The 21,244-nt window shown below is 38.0% G+C and overlaps 1 protein-coding gene across 3 annotated transcripts; it reads left to right on the plus strand.

Annotated features, from left to right (window-relative positions):
• Positions 1-5,499: 5,499 nt before the first annotated feature.
• Positions 5,500-19,863, plus strand: tbl1xr1b (TBL1X/Y related 1b). 3 transcript variants are annotated; one of them, XM_057334223.1, is made up of 17 exons: positions 5,500-5,773; positions 8,596-8,661; positions 9,029-9,088; positions 10,970-11,070; positions 12,428-12,573; positions 12,719-12,917; positions 13,258-13,390; positions 13,608-13,749; positions 14,165-14,228; positions 14,311-14,408; positions 14,796-14,856; positions 15,038-15,159; positions 15,314-15,388; positions 15,528-15,655; positions 16,101-16,266; positions 16,816-16,917; positions 17,170-19,635. In XM_057334223.1, the coding sequence occupies exons 4-17, from the start codon at positions 11,013-11,015 to the stop codon at positions 17,194-17,196; spliced, it is 1,521 nt and encodes a 506-aa protein (XP_057190206.1). In that variant the 5' UTR covers positions 5,500-5,773; positions 8,596-8,661; positions 9,029-9,088; positions 10,970-11,012; the 3' UTR covers positions 17,197-19,635. The 3 variants fall into 3 exon arrangements, with proteins under 3 accessions (XP_057190206.1, XP_057190205.1, XP_057190207.1); XM_057334224.1 differs by lacking the exon at positions 9,029-9,088 and adding an exon at positions 11,663-11,802 and having other exon boundaries at positions 5,502-5,773; positions 17,170-19,634; XM_057334222.1 differs by lacking the exon at positions 9,029-9,088 and having other exon boundaries at positions 5,501-5,773; positions 17,170-19,863.
• The last annotated feature ends 1,381 nt before the right edge of the window (positions 19,864-21,244 follow it).

Below are 21,244 nucleotides of genomic sequence, written 5' to 3' on the forward strand. Positions count from 1 at the left end.
CTGTGTTCATCAGAACAAAGACATTTATACAGATTTGGAACAACTTGAGGGTGAGTAAACGAAGACTTTTCTTTTTTAGGTGAACTGTTCCTTTAAGTATAATGAGAAAATTGAAAGCATGAAGCCTGAAATGGTGCAAAAAGTTCTGCTATTTTTTTTAAGTTTGTTTTGAGAATAGGCCTATGCGATTTCTATCACATTAACTCAATAAAATTTTCTGGTTGATTGAAACAAGTCATTATATTTATTTGATAAACAGGTTTCAAAATCAATACACTCAAAGCCTTTTATTCTTTGAAAAAAACTGTTTTTCATTCAGTTTCCTTTATTTTTGTTCTTGTCTCCCCAAAACGTATACTGTTAGATATAAATCTATAAAACAAATCAAATGGGAAATATACTCAAAAATATAATTGAATAAATAATACATCTCCATATTTTGGAATGAAGTGCTTCTATTTTTCAATATATGAAAAGCGACAATTCATATTATTCAATACAGTAAATTGTAATATATTATTAACAATGTATTCTTCAAATACACATTAAATCATTTAATATTATTGACATTTAATATAGAGAAAAATAGTTATTGTGGAGCAGTGCCTTTTGAGAAATCTTTGAGAACAACATATTACTGAAACATTCCCCCTTGACTAATATGCTTTTTTATTCTCTTAGTACTCTTTTCAAAAGGAAGACAAGCATTTAAGCAAAAGCATGCATTCTCTACCTAATCGATATCTTTAATCCAAACTTTCCATTTATATCCCTTGCAAGGCCAAGGTCTCTGCATACCTGTATTGACAAAGTCAAGGTATTGTATCAAGAAAGCATGTTGGGTCAATAACCGGCAGCCTTCTCCAGCACCTCCTGAGACTTGGAAGGGTTTTTAAAATACCCAATAATGCTGCTGGCAGATTTGTGCCTTCGTGGGCCACGTGCCAGCATGTGAAACTGCAAAGGGCAGCAACTTCCTGCCAAATGATGTGTGGAATGAGTCCCTCCTAGCCAGCCTGACACCCTGACCTTGCCCCCGTCCCGTACATAGGTGAAGATGAACAGAAATAACCAAGGTCCACTTTCCTTTAAACTTCTGTCGTTGAGCCCGCATTCATGATGGCTGTTGCAATATAATGCATCAAACATGTACAACATTGATGATAAAGATGAAAGTGAGAGATAATAGGTGAAGATGACAGCCGCTAACAGCAAGCATTTCAGTAAAGGATCGTCCGTGTCGAATATGGCTCCGTTTTTGTCTCAGAGAGACTTTGCTGACTAAAATTTCCTACATATCTGAGAGATGACAGATATATTATTCTGTTACAAGGGCAAACGGATGAAAAGAAGTCAGAACTGCTGTAAGTGCAAGAAGCCAGTCTGTTATCTTGCTGCCGTTTGTCCATCTGAATGCACACAGAGACGATAATTGGAATGTTTGAAAGTCTCCTTAAATTCTGACACAATCTTTGAAATCCATTTAACACTGTTCACACATCGCTGATAGAACAGACTTAAATCGTTCTCTTTTTTCCACAAAGAGCCAATTTCTCAAAATGATACGATCTTCAGCTTCATCTCCATACTGTGCTTAGGCTGACTTGTTCTTGTGAGGGGGGAAAGTGCTACATCCACATTATTTCCACTAGATTACATTATTACATGAAATATTTTCTAATCTTTAATTTGACAATCCGACCAGCACACCACACTGTTTTTGTCAGTGTTGAGCAGGTTCATAATGGTGAACATTTACACCTGTTGCTGGCAATTGTTTCAGCTTCCTCACGTGTCCGTTCTACCCTCTGAGAAGTCTGACTGCTCTTTTCCAAGAATGTTCCAGATGGTATTTTCTGCCTTGTTATGCAGCGGCCAAGTGTTCAGAAGGTCTGAAAGGTCTTTAAAAAGACCTGTCGCATCCTAACATGCCACATATTTCAAAACACGGGCAAGTCAATTGGTTTTATACAAACCAGTGGTAGGCAACGTCCAGTGAACCATGAACCACATCCACACATTACACACCTACTACATGAACTTTAGGGATAGTTAAAAATAAATTGTCTGCCATCATTTAGTCACCCTTATGGCTGTACGTACAGTATATGACTCTTCTGTGAAAGACAAAAGAAGATATTCTGAGAAATGTCGCTGTGGTTTTGTGTGCATAAAATGGAAGTCAATGAGGGCCAATTTAGTTCGGTTACCAACATTCTTCAAAATATCTTCTTACATACTTACATATGTTACATACATGTTTGAAATGGCATGAGGGTGGGTAAATAATGAAAGATATTTTACTTTGGGGTGAACTTCTAGGCTTAAAAGGTTTAGTGCCAATTTGTGCCACCGGGTGTCTCTGTTGGAGTTCATACCTGTGATTTCGGTTCTTTTCAGCACAAACTGAAGTACAAATTATCATTTGGATGGAGATTTTGCCCTTTTCTGTAAGGTTCTCCATGCATATCTATAATCACAATAATTGGAGATTAAGGGTAAAAAAGCAAAGTTAAAGGAACAGTTTACCAATCTGTTAAAAATAGCATCATTTACTCACCCTCATAATCTTTCAAACCTATGCTGTTGTATTTTTCTCCCATAAAACGCACACACACACAAATGTAAGAATAAAACAGGGGTTTGTTTAATGTAAATCTGTTTTGCAACAATGCAAAAGTTGAATACCATTCTATACATAAATTTAGATTTGAAATTTTGCACATTCGTCTTTTTTATATCAATACAGCCATGGTTACAGTTAACTATTTCTAGAGAAGAATTAGTTTTATAGGTTTACATAGAAGAGTTTTGTGGCCATTTTTTTTTTAATGTTTTTGCTCCACAACTAAAATAGCAGGGTTGAGAAAAACATGACAGATAAAAATATCATTTCTGAAAATCACATTACATGTAACCTGCTAAATGAGTTAAATAAATCTGAGCGCTGGTTAATGCCATTTGTTTTTGTTGTCATACCGCTAATGGCCTCCTAGTGGCAGCAATTATAGATTTACATTTTTTATCTAGAGACATGCTGGGTATGTAATTTAGATGTAGGCTACAGTATATTTCTGGTATGCTGAGAGTTATAAATGTACTGCTGTGTATGTTTGTCATCTCGTTCTTTTCATTACTTATTTATCATATTTCAGGTTAATGGTGCGTACATGTTTTAGTTTCACAACACCGTAATCTAGGGAACACACACATCTCTGGAAACCATCCATCTGTTATTGGGATGCCAGACTTCACTATTATGACTGATGACCTTTTCATAGTCAAAGCCCAAGTCAGATTTAGATGAGTCGAGCGGATTCACAGCTTGGTGGTGCATTGAATCTAAGGTTTATGGACTGGACCAGAATGGGCCTGGCAAAGACGTGCCTGGAATTTAACACAACAGATGATCAAGCTTATTATCTGAATGATAGGATTTCAGTGTTGTTTCTTTTTCGGTTTTTATCATAATTCTGTTGTGAATTAAATTCATTTTAAAATGATATGCCTGTCAAAAACACTTATCAAAAAGATTCGTGCTGCTGTCTCTTGTTGGGCCAAAACAATTCCAACAGAAATGTGAAGGTCGTACTAATTATGAATAATAGTGCACGAGTCTGTGTAATTAAACAGGCAATATGCATTTTGATATGAGGCCAATGACTGAAACTCTGCTATCTGGCTGTAATTCGACTAACTAATCCAAAACCCCAGGAAGTGATGTGTAATGTTTTGCTCTAGGATTTCATAACATGCTAAATTTGGTGTTGAGCAAATAATTGTGACTGGCTCGCAGTGTTCAAGTTTTTACTCTCTCTTTCCCCGCTGTATGTTCCAGCATTAATTTGATTGCCTCTTTTAGAGCCAGTGCTGTTGCCAAGGATACAGGAAGCACATTTATTGGTCTGTTTGGATCCAATCTGAGAGACAAGGCAATGGTTGGTACTGAAGCATGGGTAAAAGTCTGACATTACTGCTAATGGCGTATATTTGTCTTTTCATATACATTTGTGTATTAAGAGGTAATCACCAGGGAAATTAAACCATTTGCACATTAAGCCACTCCGACACAAAAAATATACCTTTTCTTTTTGAAAAGTATTTGTATTTACTTAAAAATGGATACACATAAATCGGCATTGATTAAAGTATCAGTGGGCAAATAAAAGAGTATTCTTGCGTACTTCTGATAAGCTGTATAGCCAAACTGACCTTTACATTATGTTTCCCCTGTTACAGAGACATAAGATAAAATTAGTGCACATGATCGAATGTTCATTCAGAAATAAATCTCACTGCACACACACACTATCTCTTCATAAAATCTACTAATCCACTCAAGGCTTGACATTCACTTTGACATTTATTATTTAAGATGCATCTCTTTCTTTCCAATGTCTCAATAACGCCAAAGATGTCCAATATTACATTATGAAACTGATCCAATCTAGTGCCTAAGTTACTAAAGTTTATTTGTTCCAACTGCCACCGACAGGCTCTTCCTCAATACTTAAATTAATTTATAAAGTTAACAACAATTTATCTGTTCATTCAATTTCTTATTTCCTTAGTCTTCTTTTTTGTTATAGATATTTTACTTGCCAGGAATAAATCACTTGAATAGTTACAACTGATCAGTAAAGAGTGTCCAAAAATGTGGCAATGCCCTCTGAATCGGTAACAGACTGCAAATGATACCACAAATAAATTACAACCACAGATACAAAATGATATATGGGTTATGATTTTATCTGTCAGGCAATAATTCATTTGACAGAATGTGTGCTAAATTGAACAAGAAATGGGTTTCAGCAAGGATGAAGATGTTACAGGATTGTGTCATCATCTCCTAGAGAAAAGTTTTCAGTCATCACATTGAACATCTTAAGAAAGCTTTCATGAATCATGGCATTATTACGCGTCTTAATTGTTTTAAATTTAGAATGTAATTAAAACGAAGAGAAGTCACTCCAAAAACAATTTTCACACATTTCGTGAATGTTTAAGTACTCAAGACTGAGCTGAAGTATGTTAACGAAAATTGCGTCGCTTTTGCAATACTTACGGTAAGTTGGGAAAAAAACAGCGTTACACAGACCAATGATGTCAGTCTGTTATTGAATGACTGAGCAGAGGATATTGTGGGTGTGGCGGAATTGCAGGCAGTGACCAACCAGGCAAAAATCATCTCTCTGGTAAGGAATGCGGGTTAGAGATTGAACAAAGCTTTTTTTTATTAAAGTAATCGCAGTTTTGTATACCGGCCAATATGAGAAAATCTAAATATCATAAAGAGATTTGATGTCTATCTAGTATTTCGTTGCAATACATCTATAAGTAGAACAAAGCGCAACCACAGAATCACTTTCTCGAATTCAGTTTAGCGAAATTAAATTTAGCTTCATAAACACGTTTTACATCGAATATAATTAGGGGTCACTCCAAACGAGGGGATCAAAATGAATCCACGATGTCGCTGATTCCTCATTTTCGCCTGGAAAGTCTCTGCCCTACTGCTAGTCTGAGGCCGTCGGCTTCCTCTGAAGCACTTGGCTGTCCATAAACTGCTAAATGTCTAGTCTATTTTTCCACATTTTGTGCAGATAACAGGAACATATACATTGTTCAAGGACAGAGGGATAATTGCGGATTGGAAAAACCGAGCAACACCCTTCTGTCGGACTTACATCGACGCTGTGGCACGTTTGTTCAGTACATTAGCACCAGAAGCTAGCGGTTGATCAGTGGAGGCAACGGTGCTCCGGCGGCCCGAGTAAGACGAGCCTCTTATTCGCCCCCCCGACGCATATCGCGACACCGTTATAATCGTGCTGGCCATTATAGTGTCCCTTTGAGCTTTTGTATTTATGTTGTGCGTTTACATCCATTTTAAGCGGTTCTATTTGCTTCTAAAGCTGCCGCGTGGTGGGGGATGGGCGCTCTGCTTCCTCGAGTTGTGCACGCGCGGTGGACAACAACTAGCTTTTCTTTAACGGACTAGTTAGCTGCCGTTGCTATGGAAGCGCACACGCGCTAAACGTACAATGGATTTTTGTTGTTGTTTTCGCCGACATTTGTGCACGATGTGTATGAGCCGTGTGCTAATAGCCAAATGAAATGTAATTGAGCTTCCGGCAAAGAGTTAGCACTTGTTGCTATTAATAAATTATCATATTGCAATTTTTAAAAGCAACAATTTAGTTACATGGCGTGTTATATCTCTGCCCACAGGTACAGGTGTCCTGTGCAAAGACGGCCGTGTGGGATTGTTTTTTATAAGAATTTGTATTAGTTATCACAAAGTTAAGCATAATTTCTTATCCCGTCTCTATGGTGTCATAAATAGGCTTCAAGCGCAAAACCCCTTTTAAGCAAAACGCCCCGAAGTCTTGGGCCTTTATAGTTATATTTATGGTTATAAAAATACATTGGATACGTGAAGAGAACAAACATATGTTTTTACCCAAAATAGCACAGTCTGAAAATAAGTAAGTTAAAAGAATGGCGTTGCTCGCCGTTTGGTGGCGCTAAATTGCCTGTAACTAGGGAGCCTAGCTAGGGGGAATTAGCAAGCTTTGGCTGGGTATGAAATAGCTTTTTATACCCTTATGAAAGGAATATTTCATTAAGCAATGGAAATGATTACTGAATGATCATTTTGGATAAACCTTAAAGTGACAGCCATTTTGTAGTGTGGTCAAAATCCATAGTGTACATTATCGAGTGCTCTCATACAATCCCGTGGTCCACTCATTATTGCAGTGTACGACCAATTTACACTTAGGACCAATTCTATTTTCTATCCCTCGCCCCTTGAAACAAAGTGGCAAGGGGAAGGGTTACAAATTTTCTGCTAAGAAATGGGACACCACTACTACACTGGTATACGTCATCATACGTTCTTGCTAGCTCCTAACGTTACATCAGAGGACATGCACCGGTATATGGCATAAAAATGTATTTTTTAATATCGTGCAATCAGTGCTGTCCGCTAGCAAACTTTAGCGATTTTTTTGCAAACGTTAAAAGAACATCACCGTAAATACAAACACAAGATTGAATGTAACATACATAAAATGAAAAATTGTCATAAAAATCCTTATTAATGGCAAAAATTACTTACATTTGGGTCTGCTTGCTCGAGTGAGCAGCCATGTTGGAAATTTCTCTTAGCCCTTCATTTGAAGTGAGGTCCCGAAAAATCTTCGTTTGAAGGGCTATCTGGCCCTTACCCCTCCAAAAGAATTGAGACACCCCTTCATGTGAACACGCCAAATGGAGGGGTAGTGGAAAGTGTAGGGGTAATGGGAGTGTGAGTGTCGTGCCAAATTCCTCTTTAGGTGCACATGGTGTCCAATTGCTTGTTTTATTCACTCTTTCAAGTGGACTGTTTTAGTGAAAATGTAGGGAATTATCAAAAGTAATTTTGGGCACAGTCTGTCTTTGAGTTCCTATTATGAAGCTCGTCTCGTATTACAAAAAAACATGGCTTCCACTGGCCAGTCAACTTTCAGCAGTTTTTACAAGGTTTAAGATCGTTTCAATAAAAACTTTGTTCATTTCTTTAACTCCTGGCTTTAAACAATGACCACGGGCAGACACTATCACATTTTATATGCACAATGCCATTTGGTTGGGGTCTTTATTCTGAACAAAGGGCAAAGCCTAATTCTTCAAAATTATTAGCATCAAAACAATATGATCATGTGTAATACAATTTTCCTAGATTTGATTTTGAAGACGCATGCTAACATTGGTAATTATTGCTCATTTGTGGCGCTATAGCAGAAATATAAACACAACTATGTTTGTAAGATCTTTTGTCCCAGTGTTGTGAACCCTGATTGTTGCTGCTTGCAGCTATATTAACACAAATTAGTATGTTATTCTGAGATCATTGTAATAGATTTAGATATGTTTAGTGGAATTTTGTTTGCCATCATTAAATTATACATTGTTAGTAGGCCACCTTGCTCTTTAGACATCAGTATTGGCATCAGCCTTTAAATTCCTGTTCCCATCATTCTAGCAGTTTCGCAGAGTTGGCCTGGACTGATTTCAAAACTGTCAGTTCAGCAGTTTCTTGGTTACTTTGTGATCAATTTTATCAAATGAAGTGTTGCAGTAAAGTTGAATGGCAGGTTGGGACCCACTATCATTAATTCTGTTGTTTTATCGTGGCCACACCTTTGTCAGTTCGAAGTCTTGCCTGTTTCCCTTAATATCACTGGGAATAAGACATGCTTTATAATTTTTAATGTCATGTGACAGTGGTTGAGACGTTTTTGAATCATGGTGGTTTAAAGATTGATAATTACTTTTCTGTGAGTTTGGATTTGGAGACGTTTTCTCGAATTTAAGTTACATGAATGTGTCTGAGAAGATTTTAAAACTCATTGGTCAAAAATTGAGATAAATCCTGATATGTGTAATTGTGCAGCAGATTATTCTCCAAAGGTCAGCTTTTCTTCAAAATGTAATGTTTAAATCCAACAGTTTCTGATGACAAAACACACATTTGCTATTTTACAGGTTTGTTAACATATTTTGTGATGTATCTCTATCACTAATACGTAACATGTTTTTTGCTGACAGGCTGATTTAACTGTGTTCCACATGGACGGCAAGAGTGTGAGCATCTAGTCGACACTTGGTCTCATGGTAAGTCACTGACTTTACTGCTTTTGTCTTGACTTTATCTTTTTCTGTTAACTGACATTAAGCAAAATGGTAGCTACGTTTACATGGACACTTTTTTTTCCGAACGTAGTGTTTACACAAACGCTAAATAATGTGATTGGGTTAATGTGCCGGTTTATGTCACAAGATTAAAATTGGATTTGATAACATGTACACACTGCACAAAGATAGAGTTTCTCTTTGTAACAAGAATCCTGACGTTGCATCTTTTAGAGCTATTATTGTCTATTTTGGATCCTAGTTAGAAGAAGACAGTGACAAAGTTATGTGCTGTACTGCTTCTGTTTATCAAACAGTAAAAATGCACTGTCCCGTACCCAAAATATAGGAGTCCAAGACAGGAACTGGTGGGACAACAGCATCCTGGGTAGGGTTGCACCAGCCATTCGTAAGTTCCTTCTTAAATGAGAACTTAAAGTCCATACTAGAGGCTTAGTAACTACTAGCTAGTTTGTAACTAACTCTGTATGTTATTCGGTTGCACCATTTGCTCTTTAGGCAGAATGTAGCTAGTAGTTCGTAAGCTCTTCATAAAGTAATGTGTAGTCGCATAATATGACTTTACCTTCAATTATCCAATAGCAGCCTTTAATTTGTGAGAAAAAGTTGTGTTGAAGTGTTGTGAATTTCAAAACGTTATTGATGTAAACTTATTTCACGGTAAAATAAGTTTTTATTAAATATAATACTACCTAATCATGAATAACATAATAGGTATTTTATTAAATATTTTAATATAAGCAAAATTGAAAAACAAATGCTGCTTAAAAATAATACAATATTAAAAGTCATTATAACACATAATACGGGTGATTTCATTTTACTGCCAACCGCTAATGAAATAAAATAGATGATCTTATTTCGACATGCTCAGCACAGGCAGATGGATGCACACACGGATGCGCGCTAGGACTTGTTCTTTTTAGAGATGCTAATAATGCCATCACATAATGTTCTCTGTTTTAAAGGTACGTGACTGTAAATGTCAGCATTATCATATTTGTATGATATATGAAGAAGTATTGAAGAATGTCGAGTGAAACTACAGTTTATTTAGTTTGTTCAGTGAGTCTGCAATTTTATTCCTAGTTACTCCTGACGGGAGGCTTCCATAAATTATTAGTTTATACATAATGTTACGCTTCAACTAAGTTGAATGGTGCAACAAAAAAATATTTTGTAGTACGTAAATTGTGCCCATTTAAGTCAGAACTAGCTTACTAACTAATTTACGCACAGCTGGTGCAACCGGCCCAAGGACCACTTCACAGACGATGATTGGAAGGAGAATTTTAGAATGCCATGACAGTTCATTGTGTGCATCATATGTAATTACGTCATTTTACCTATCAGAGGATAAGAAAAGGTTCATTCCACCCCTGCATTCTTCCCCTTACACCAGTTTATGTGTATTTTGTAGTTTATAAAATTGTTTTATTCATGTAAACTTCATGTAAGAAATTGTCAACATTTTGGCTGAAATTTCATCAAATCCAACATCACTACAATGTTTGGCTTGCTCGTTTGGCTTCCTTACAATCCAGTTTGGCTTAGATTTCATCCAGTTCAAATTTGTTTTATCCTTTAAAAAATCATTTTCTTATTCCGTATTCCCATTCTTTAATCATTCACAGATTATTAGAAATATAGTTCCAGCTCCACTGAATTCTCTTAACCTGCTTTAGAGTCTTTTCATTAAGTGTTAGCCCATGTTTATTTGATTGTAAATAAGGCAGCCGTTGCTCTTTCAGTACTGTTGACGCATCGTAAACAATAGGGAGTCTTGTCATAGAATGGGTTACTATTTTACGTGTAGGCTTATTAGGCTGTGAAGTAGTCTTAAAGGTCAAACAAGCAGCCATGCGAGTCCATCTTGAGTATTTCATCTTGTTTTCACACATGTAATTCTTCCCATCAAAATGCCAGTCGCTACTGTGTGCCTTCTTTCAGAGAATTGTAATTATTTCCTGCGGTGAGCAAATGGGTGGAAAATTACCGCAGGGCTTTAAGGGGCTTCCGTGAGAAAGTTCAGCTTAAGAGGTCAGGTTCAGCTCCATAATTGGTCAAAAAGTTTTCTGTAGACCAAGAGTAGTTTTTTGAATGTCCGTCTCCATGGTAACAAGATTGGCACTTATTTAAACCATTTCAGGCTTCTTTAACAGAATGCTTCTGGCTTGTTATTATTTAGGACCAAGGTTACAAATAGTTCAGGGATGCTCTGCATGCCGGTAGTGAAGAACACGAAAACAAATGTGCATTTGTTTCCCAGGCTCCACTCTCGCCTTGACCTCTTGGTTTAACCAGGATCCAAAATGAGCATTAGCAGTGATGAGGTCAATTTCCTGGTGTACAGATACCTGCAGGAGTCAGGTGTGTATGATTTAACAATCTTTCTATTTTTCTTTTTTTTGCATCATGGGTAAGCTCCCTACACATACTGTTCAAAATGTAGATTCAACCACCAGTGGATTTTGACAGAATTGTGGCGCTGGTGGTGTCACTACCTAATTAGCATATTTGTGACGTCATCACGTCGTGTTAGTGTTAACACTTGATATCTGTTTTTCTTCTACTCTCTGATCTGTCACATTATACTGTATTTTACGACAGAATGCCACCAGCAGTCACTTTAACGGCTGCTAAAATCCTGATTTATAAACGCAATACAGTACAGTACATCTACATTAAAGAGTACATAATATGAGATCATGAAAATTACATTTCCTGCAGTTTGTAATGTTGCCGTGTTTGAAAGTAAGCAGTCTGCCAAGTTGTAAATCCGGTGAATGAATAACAGAGTTATTGGCTTGGAAAAAAGGGAGTCGACTCTGAATCACGCAAACGAGTCGTCCCTAGTCCAATTCGCGAACCGCCGCGGATTTACGTCACTACATATAGTCCCCGCCTACTTTTTGCTAGGACTGCCCGCTAAAACTTCACTCTTCTCCCCCAAATACTGTAGCTCGTGAGCCTCATTCGCGGTAGACCAATCACAGCAGACTAGACCATCTGACCAATCACATCAGACTAGGCTAGCGGAAAGAAGGGGATTAGACGGATGAATCGCGGAACGAATCATTTGAGAGTCAGTCAAGAAGTAAGGTAAGAATAACTTCCTATTATTAATTATTAATATTAGTGCTTTTACACCTTCTATGTACATAAACTTGTTGTTGGACACTCCATAAACCAAAGTAGGACCTTAAAAATCCCTAGATATGTACTCTTTAAGGAGCGGCTATATGCTGTTTGCCCTTTCTCGACAATGTGTTGCTGTATTATGAACGCTTCTTTGATTTTAAATGCAAGTGACAGTTAAATACACTACATGGAGCTAACTACACGCGCAGACGAGAGGCCGAAGGCTCGCACTCACATAGAGCCCATCGGAAGAAAGTGCATGCAAACACGGAAGAGTAGGACGCGCATGCAGCCACGCGCCACTCACACCAAACAAGTCAGGCAAGAGAGAAGACGCGGAAGCGCTGTGTTTCCACTGGTTAATCTATCACAGAGGCAGTTATTATCACGGATGGATAAAAAATTTCAAATTGTGATGCCAAATATACTTGGGCGGCCATTGGGCGGACCACCCAAGTAAATGCATTGTATACTTTGTTTGAATGCTTAGCATTACATGTATCTTCCCAGTAAGGCCATGTAGTCGAATATTTAGCTGGTGCATGAGGAGAAAGGGTAACTAGAATTGTCTTCCTTTCCTCTGCAGGCTTCTCCCACTCAGCATTTACCTTTGGCATAGAGAGCCACATAAGCCAGTCTAACATCAACGGAGCTCTGGTGCCCCCTGCTGCTCTCATCTCCGTCATCCAGAAGGGCCTGCAGTATGTGGAGGCTGAAGTCAGCATCAATGAGGTCAGTGCTAGGATGTCCATACTAGACAGTCCTGTTTAAATCGGTTTTCTATTACACACCATATTTGAAATTGGCTGAAATTTGAAATTTTTCTCAAAGGCCAGTAAAGTCACATCTTGAACCTGTTGTGTATTGTGATCTACAGGACGGTACCCTGTTTGACGGACGGCCTATCGAGTCTCTGTCCTTGATTGACGCTGTGATGCCAGATGTGGTGCAGACGAGGCAGCAGGTGTATAAAGATAAGCTGGCTCAGCAGCAGGCTGCCGCCTCCAGCGCCTCAGCTCCCAAGAATGGAGAGAACACGGCTAATGGAGAGGAGAACGGCGCGCACACGCTGTCCAGTGAGCTTACTCGGCATTAAACAGTGTAGAAGTTAAAGTGGTGTTGTTAAGTTTAGTAGTTTTGCCCGACTGGTTCTTCCTTCATTTTAAAATCATTTACCTAAAAATGATATCATTTACCCAGTGCTTACCAAAAGACTGTCTCTTACCAAAATTTTCATTTTGGGTGAATATACCTTCAAGGATAGCCCAGATATATCTTAATATATATGCTTATCATGAAATGTACATTGTGCTTTGTGTGCATACGGTAGCATGTGCATAAAACAAAATATGCTCTGAGCTTGTGTGAATCAGTGTTTTCAATATTCAAACAAATCAAATGGGACACATTTTACAGATCACCATTCAGACATGATGGAGGTGGACAGGGTGGTGGAGATCCCAGCCAGTAAAGCCATGGTGCTGCGGGGCCACGAGTCTGAGGTCTTCATCTGTGCTTGGAACCCTGTCAGTGATCTGCTGGCCTCTGGGTCAGTATTAAGCCAAAGCTTTTCCTTTTTTTTTATGAAGTCTGTGAATTTGCATGTAAACCATTCAGAATTATTGCTTTATACCTCTAGTGAAGTTTTATAGTGTACAGTATGTAGGATATTGGAAAGTACAACAAAGTTTTGTAATTACTTTTCTAATGGGTTGCATAGCCTTTGAAATGATTTATCCATATGTGTGTTTTGTTGTTGCCATCAGTTCTGGAGACTCAACCGCTCGGATCTGGAACCTGAGCGAGAGCAGCGCAGGAGGATCCACTCAGCTGGTTCTGCGGCACTGTATCCGGGAAGGGGGGCAGGATGTGCCCAGTAACAAAGACGTCACCTCACTGGACTGGAATGTGAGTGCTGGCACTGATGGTTATTTATCATTTCAAGTCAACATGAAATTTTATTCCATAATTCATTTTGCATCCATAAAGTTTTCCAAGAAATCAAATGTAGGGCAGTACTTTGGGATGCTTATTATTTGTTGGAATTAAATTGGATCATGGCTGTTCAAGTAAGACAGTTAAAGAGGGCTGTATACGGTCAATTTTGGTTACATGTTTTGCTCACAAGAGCATCTTTAGTGTAAAAAGGTAAACTTATAATTGAACTCAATCTAAGATTGGTAACCTGATTCCCTGATAGCGTGAAAAAAAGAATGTATTTACTTAAAATCTACAGAAATTGGTTCAAACGTTGCGGAACAACGATTTAATGATTTAGTTCTAGGTCTAATATAGACTCCTTTCTCTCTTTTGTTTTGGATAGAGTGAAGGTACACTTCTAGCCACAGGATCCTATGATGGCTTTGCCCGAATATGGACTAAAGATGGTAAGCTTTGTTATTTATATTAATAATATCAGTAAAATAATATATTATACAGTTGATCCAATCAGTGCCTTGTATATCACAGGTAATCTCGCCAGTACACTGGGGCAGCACAAGGGTCCTATATTTGCTTTAAAGTGGAACAAGAAAGGAAACTTTATACTCAGTGCTGGTGTTGACAAGGTAGAGTAGAAACATATTCTTCAGCTTGCTGTTTTCCTGTTCTATTGAGGAAAGATAATGGGCTAGTTGCGCAAGATGGCGCCGATGAGCTTTTGCTACGCCAGGGTCGGCAGACAAATTTCCGGTCTTATAACACTATTGAGTTATTTTGGCTCAACAAAGTGCTCAGCAATGTAAAGAGAATCTGTCATATCACTGATAATTACTTTCTTTTTTTAATCTATAAACACCCATATTTGGTGGCCAGCAATCCTCCTTCTCCCACACAGTGTTATACGACCAGAAATACGTCTGCCGACCCTGGCGTCCCAAAAGCTCTCTGGCGCCATCTTGTGCAACTAGCGAATACGGTTAAAGTTTGTTTTAATGGGAATATGAATCTTTCAGACCACCATCATTTGGGATGCACACACAGGAGAAGCCAAACAGCAATTTCCATTCCATTCAGGTAACAAGTCACCACAAGCAGTGGGTTCATGCGCAACTAGATCAGGGTTTGCCGAAACAGACTTTGAAGTGCTCACTTGTCCAGCATTTTGTGAACGGTTACGCTTTGTATTGTCTGTATACATTATCCACAATTCATACTAAGAAAGATTTTAAAAATGGTTTCTGTTTGACACCTGCAGCTCCAGCTCTGGATGTGGACTGGCAAAGCAACAACACGTTTGCCTCCTGCAGCACAGACATGTGTATTCATGTGTGTAAACTGGGCCAAGACCGACCAGTCAAGACATTCCAGGGCCACACAGTAAGGCAGCTTTTTAGTTAAATTACATCATATAAGCATAAGCGAACATTTGTTGTCAAATGTCTTTGCATTGTTAGTGATGATGGGTTTTGTTACACCACTACCTGTTCAAAGCATAACTAACTCACCTTTGGTTTTAACTTGTTACCCTCAGAACGAAGTCAATGCAATCAAATGGGATCCAACAGGGAATCTCCTGGCGTCCTGCTCTGATGACATGACGCTAAAGGTGAGCTACAAACAAACATCAAGCACTTAACTACACACTCTTTAGCTTTGGCAGATTAAAAAAAAAAGTTCTGATACGTTTAGTTTGTCATTTGGAGGTGTTAATTCAAACATTGTCTTGTTTTGTATTGATTATTTAGCTTTGGAGCATGAAACAGGACACTTGTGTTCATGACCTACAAGCCCACAGTAAGGAGATCTACACCATCAAATGGAGCCCTACTGGACCTGGAACCAACAACCCCAACGCCAACCTCATGCTGGCTAGGTACAGCATTCATCCACTTTTAGAATATCATGACTGCATATATATTGTTAAATATATTTAAAGAGATCCAATGAAAATTCTGTCATCATTTACTCACCCTCAGTTTGTTTCAAACCTGTATAAATGTCTTTCTTCTGCTGAAGAATGTCAGTAACCAAACAGATCATATCCCCCATTGACTCCCATTTATTTTCCCATCTATGGCAGTAAATGGGGGATGAGATCAGTTTGATTACTGACATTCTTCCAAATATCTTCCTTTGTGTTCAGCAGAACAAAGAAAAATAATGCAATTTTGGAACAACCTGAGATTGAGTAAACGGTGACAGAATTTTCCGTTTTGGGTGAACTATCCCTTTGAACAATAAAACAGTGCTTTCATTTCAGATACAGGCAAGTTGACTAAGAACTTCACTAACAATGCATTACTATCTCGTACTTAAAGTGCATCGTTCGACTCAACGGTGCGTCTGTGGGACGCAGAGCGTGGTGCCTGCATCCACACGCTGACCAAACACCAGGAGCCCGTCTACAGTGTGGCCTTCAGCCCAGACGGACGACACCTGGCAAGTGGTTCCTTCGACAAGTGCGTCCACATCTGGAACACGCAGGTACAGTAGCCTCTGTAACAAATCGTCACAATGTTATTAAATACTGTTCAAATAACAAATGTAAAGGTTATGTATATGTATTTTAAATTAATTGTATAATCTTACTAAAATGACAATTTTATTAAACACTCGCTTTATTAGATGTGTTAAAGATATGTTTTGTGTTATTTTCAAATATTCAGATATTATGTAGTTTCATTCTATAGAATTAATAAATGTCAAGAGGTAAATAAAACACAGTAATGCTTATAATATTAAGGCCCGGTTTCACAGACGAGGCTTAAGCCTAGTCCAAGACTACAATGAATGTGTGACCTGTCTTAACTGAATATTACTTGCCCAGAAATATCTTTAAATATAACAGTGATATTGTTTTGTTTCGAGATGCACACCAGTAATGTATTCTTCTGAGGCATTTTTATAAAAGCAACATAAATACCTTAATTCAACTAAGGCATAGTCCTGGCTTAAGCTAAACTGTGTCTGTGAAAGCAGGCCTAAAAGTTTGACATTGGTGTTTTTAACATGGGCCTCAATTTTACCCAACAGAGCGGTGCTTTAGTCAACAGCTACAGAGGGACAGGGGGCATTTTTGAAGTATGCTGGAACTCCACTGGGGACAAAGTGGGTGCAAGCGCATCAGATGGCTCGGTGAGTTTAAGCCCGACACAGCAACATTGTCTTAAACAAATTAGAGTTTGAAGCTCTACCGGTTTGTCTGTCAAATGGCAGATTGAGGAAGGGTTTGTGTAATCGAATTTTGTAATGCGGGTTAAAAAGCTTGCAATGAAATCAACAGAAATCACACACTGCTCGTTTAAGGATAATTCCTGGATTTTTCTGATTTGCGAGCAATAGGCTCAACTCATAACTAAACTAAAATTCTACTTTTCCCCATTTCAGGTTTGTGTATTAGACCTAAGGAAATGATGTTGCCATTGGGAAGCCATGGACCGACTACGAATGTGTGCATAGCCAAATTTATCGACTGTCCCTGGCCTATTATTCACTGCTGTAGTCCTCGTGGGAGATCCCAGACCACAGCCTGGACTAACAGTCTGTCAACCCCATCATAACACACAGCCTCCCAGAGTGGAACCATGATGCTTACAACACGAAATCAGTGCGATCAAGGACTGTTATATACAGACATGCTTAACCCCACACACACAGCATCCTTCGTTCCCACGATCATCATTCCAGACGCCGGAGGTCTGAGGTCCACGCTGCCGTCGTGTGCATATTGTACACGTTTAGCGCTCCATGGACGGTTTTTATATTTCGTTAGGTGTCATTTGCATGAGCTAAAGAGATGTGCTGTTCAACATGGCGAGTACATGGTCGTATGACATTGACAATTCAGAGTATTGGCACTGTATGTTTGTTTAGTGGCTCTGAGACTTTTTGGAACTGTTCTTTAAAAGAAAAATGCTCAAGGATTTTTTTGCCAAATTTTGAGAGATAATTTGATTCTCTTTTTTTTTAATACAGAGGAATAACAAAGTACAGAAAGCCTATTAAATTACGTAGATATATTTTCTAAAATGAATGCCCTGTGTTATTTTGTACAACCTATGCAACTTTATGGTAAGACAAAACTGAACGTTCAGTGCATGAATGGGTGAAACACGTTCATTGGGTTATTAAGTCTACGGGCTCCATTGGTTAAGCGTGGACATTGAAACGGTGATAGGCCCACCCTAAAATCGTAACGGCACATTTACCATTACAGAAACGATAGCTAGTTGTGGTTCCTTTTTTTAGGTGGATTAGGGTGGGTATGCCATAATCCTCACACCATCCTCATGAGATGTGTAGAATGCTTAACATGGAAAGTTTAACTTGACTCTTTTAATTTAACATGATCACAAATGTTTCTGCTCCTTCGAGAAAGACCTTGTAGAACATGCTACAGCTTTCTCTACTTAATTATTCTTTCTTTATAGCTTCATCTGTCATTTTCTGCTTTTCTATAGTGGTCTACGCTCCAAATGATCATTCAGTCTGATCAGTACTGCAGTGAATTGGTATACGTGTGACTGTAACAACCTTGATCTTTATGGCTTCATGTGAGTTGAGAAACTAATGCAGCATAGAGTGACAGAATCATGGGACTGTTCAGTTTTCATTCAGTCATGGCACGGAAGTGGACAACCCATTTGAAAGTCCAAAGTCAGGTCATGGTGGTGTTGCTTTGGCTTGTGTATCTCTCTATTTTTGTGTTCTGTTTTGTCTTTTTGAAAAATGACATTATTATTGCTCAGTGAATGTGAAGGTATGGATGTAAATGCACAGACTGACATGGATAAACTTTTGTTTCCACAGGAATTTTCTTTTAAATGCTACTGTTCTAAAAGGATGGATTTTAAAGTAAACTTTCGGTTAATGTTTTGGATTTATCTCAAGCCTGGTTTCTTCAGGGTACGTTGGTTAAGTGTTCCGTTTAGCTGTCACGTGTCTTTATAAAATACCATTAGACGGTCATAGTGTTTTCCAATACATTCGTATCACCTACACAGACATACTCCCATCAAATACAATGAGCACTTAAAACATTTGTATCTTTTGAACTGAAATTAATTACTTTGAGTGGTATTAAACATTTACTTGAAAATTAACCAGATTATCTAGAAATTGTAGAGGACAAGGTGACTGGTTTCAACTAATGTAACTTTGTTTTTTGTAAAAAAAATAAAGCCCAGAATGCTTACAAATGCCCTTCTCTCCCAATGGATAAATTAAAATGTATTTTTTCGCTTTTTTTTTAAGGAGACAAGAATGTTAAAACTTGTTTCAATACAACCAACGAGCAGCTTGTAGGCTATTTATCATATTGTCTATGACAGTGGAATGGTATTTTATAATGTTTTAACTTGAATTGATGTGAACAGATGACTTTACAGTGTGCGGTGAGAGCATTTGTTTCTTTTGGTTCGAATGCCCAGCACTCTATGGCCCTTTGAAATTTTGTACTTTAAAATCTTTTGTAATTCTACATTGTTATGAGCTCTAAGCAACAGTACGTACATGGCCATATTGAAACATCTTGGACCATTTAAGTACTTTCTCAGTGATCGTCTCACTTAGGTACTTTACTATACTTTAACTTGCTATATGGTTTAGTTTGGTTCTTCTCCTGTTTCGCTCATTCTCTAGCAGAAATCATTACTGGGATGTTGATTTGTCTATTGTGATTTGAGTCCAATCGAATGAAAAGTTCAGAATAAAATATATTTTGATAATATTGTTGGCTTGCTGCTGGCATGTCTTCATATTTCTAATGCAGAAACAATGCCCCGTGTGGCATCAAGTGTGTGACACTGACTTTTGGTGAGACATACCAACCCACATCACAACTGAGTACTGAAAAACCATTTAACGCACATCAGGATGGTGAGTACGATGCTTCTAAAACCTCCAGTATTTTGTTTTATACAATGTAATAAATAATGCTATACTTTTTACTTTCCCCGTTTTTCAAGGGAGAAAGATCACATAAGCAGTCCAATTAGTCTTTCTAAATGAATTGTAATATGGTTGCCACCTTGTGTGCACACCCTTCATCTAAGTCAACTGTATGATTGTAACATTTTTAATGAGAGTAAACCAAATCCATTTTGATTTGTTGGCGTTTATAAATGTTTGTTGTCTGTATTAGGACCATATATAAGATGTGACTTAATCTCGAAGCTGATGAGGCAATATGTCATTTCATCTTTCAAGAACCTTATAACAGAACCTTTCACAAATATTTTTTAGTGAAATACTGTATTTAGAGTTTGTAAGAAGTTTAGGGTCATGGGGGTCATGTTTTTAACCATTTCTTCATTTTGTTTTGATTATTGTTTGTTATATGGCTCACTTTTTACTACTGCCTAAACAAAGATTTGTTTTATGACAACAGAGCCATTCATTTATTTAGGGTTGTTCTGCAATTTGTAATTCATCTGTATTTAATGTAAACAATGTTTTATATTCTTCTTTCTCTTTTATGTCTTGTTTTATACCTCTTTCATTCCTCTTTTTGTTCTCATTCTTCCTCTTCTTTTTTTATCTTCTTCCTTTTATTCTTTTCATATTTTTTTTCTGTTACATGCTTTGTAGAATGGTTGCACGGCAACTATTCTGAGGTTGTGTGTAAGGATAGATGATGGTGCTTGCTTCTGCTGACAAATGATCTTGTAAAGTAAGTTGCATGTCTGTTTATGCTCTATTAGTACTTGTTACATAAATATGTTTGTTTGTTTGTTTATTGCTTACTTTGTTTATTAATCTTTGGAATATTTATTACCTTTAAAGGAAAGGTTGGTAGCTCTATTTTATAATTTAAGATCAGATGACGAATTAAGGTGTAAAATAAGCCACCTCACAATTGATAAAAAAATAATACCAACAATTTTCATTCTTGATTAGTCAGGTATGTGTTTAAACATTGGGCTGTGTCATAAATCATCCGTTCTGTTGCCTTCCAAAGACTTTTTAATTATTCATTTTGTTCTGTTGTCTTTTTTATTTTGACAGATGCCACCTAAGATGTTTATGAACGTGGTGAAGGCGTTGCCTTAGGCCGGATTCACATTTCGCGTCTTTTCCGCGCGCATATTCGTTATTTTAAATGTAGACGCGCGGCAGCCGCGCGGAAATAGGGGGCAAGCGCTCTTTTTTCAGGCGCGTTGGCGCCGCATCGAGATGAAAAAATCTCAACTTTTCAGAAAGGCGCAAACGCACCGCAGGTCATGTGACAAGAACCAACGAACCAATATAGACAAGCTCAATGAAGACGGAGACATAGATGGTCACAGCATAACTAAATCTAGTAGCAGAGTTATTGCGAGGTATTTTCAGTGCATATAATCCATATATCCTTTGTTTATACCTCCTCGTCTCAACGGCTATCGTGGCCCATGGTTGCTTAGCGACGACAGACGCCAAGAGAGTGCAAAGTCCAGGCGCTTTGGAAAAAAGGAGAACGCGGGGC

Source organism: Triplophysa rosa, linkage group LG5 (genome assembly GCF_024868665.1).
Source record: "Triplophysa rosa linkage group LG5, Trosa_1v2, whole genome shotgun sequence".
Taxonomy (NCBI): domain Eukaryota; kingdom Metazoa; phylum Chordata; class Actinopteri; order Cypriniformes; family Nemacheilidae; genus Triplophysa; species Triplophysa rosa.

Bases quoted from the DNA above. Each gene is read 5' to 3' on its own strand.
- tbl1xr1b (XM_057334223.1), top strand. From the start codon at position 11,013: ATGAGCATTAGCAGTGATGAGGTCAATTTCCTGGTGTACAGATACCTG. The intron at 12,918-13,257 runs GTGAGCTTACTC...CACATTTTACAG, and splicing joins CGGCGCGCACACGCTGTCCA to ATCACCATTCAGACATGATG. The intron at 16,918-17,169 runs GTGAGTTTAAGC...TCCCCATTTCAG, and splicing joins CAAGCGCATCAGATGGCTCG to GTTTGTGTATTAGACCTAAG.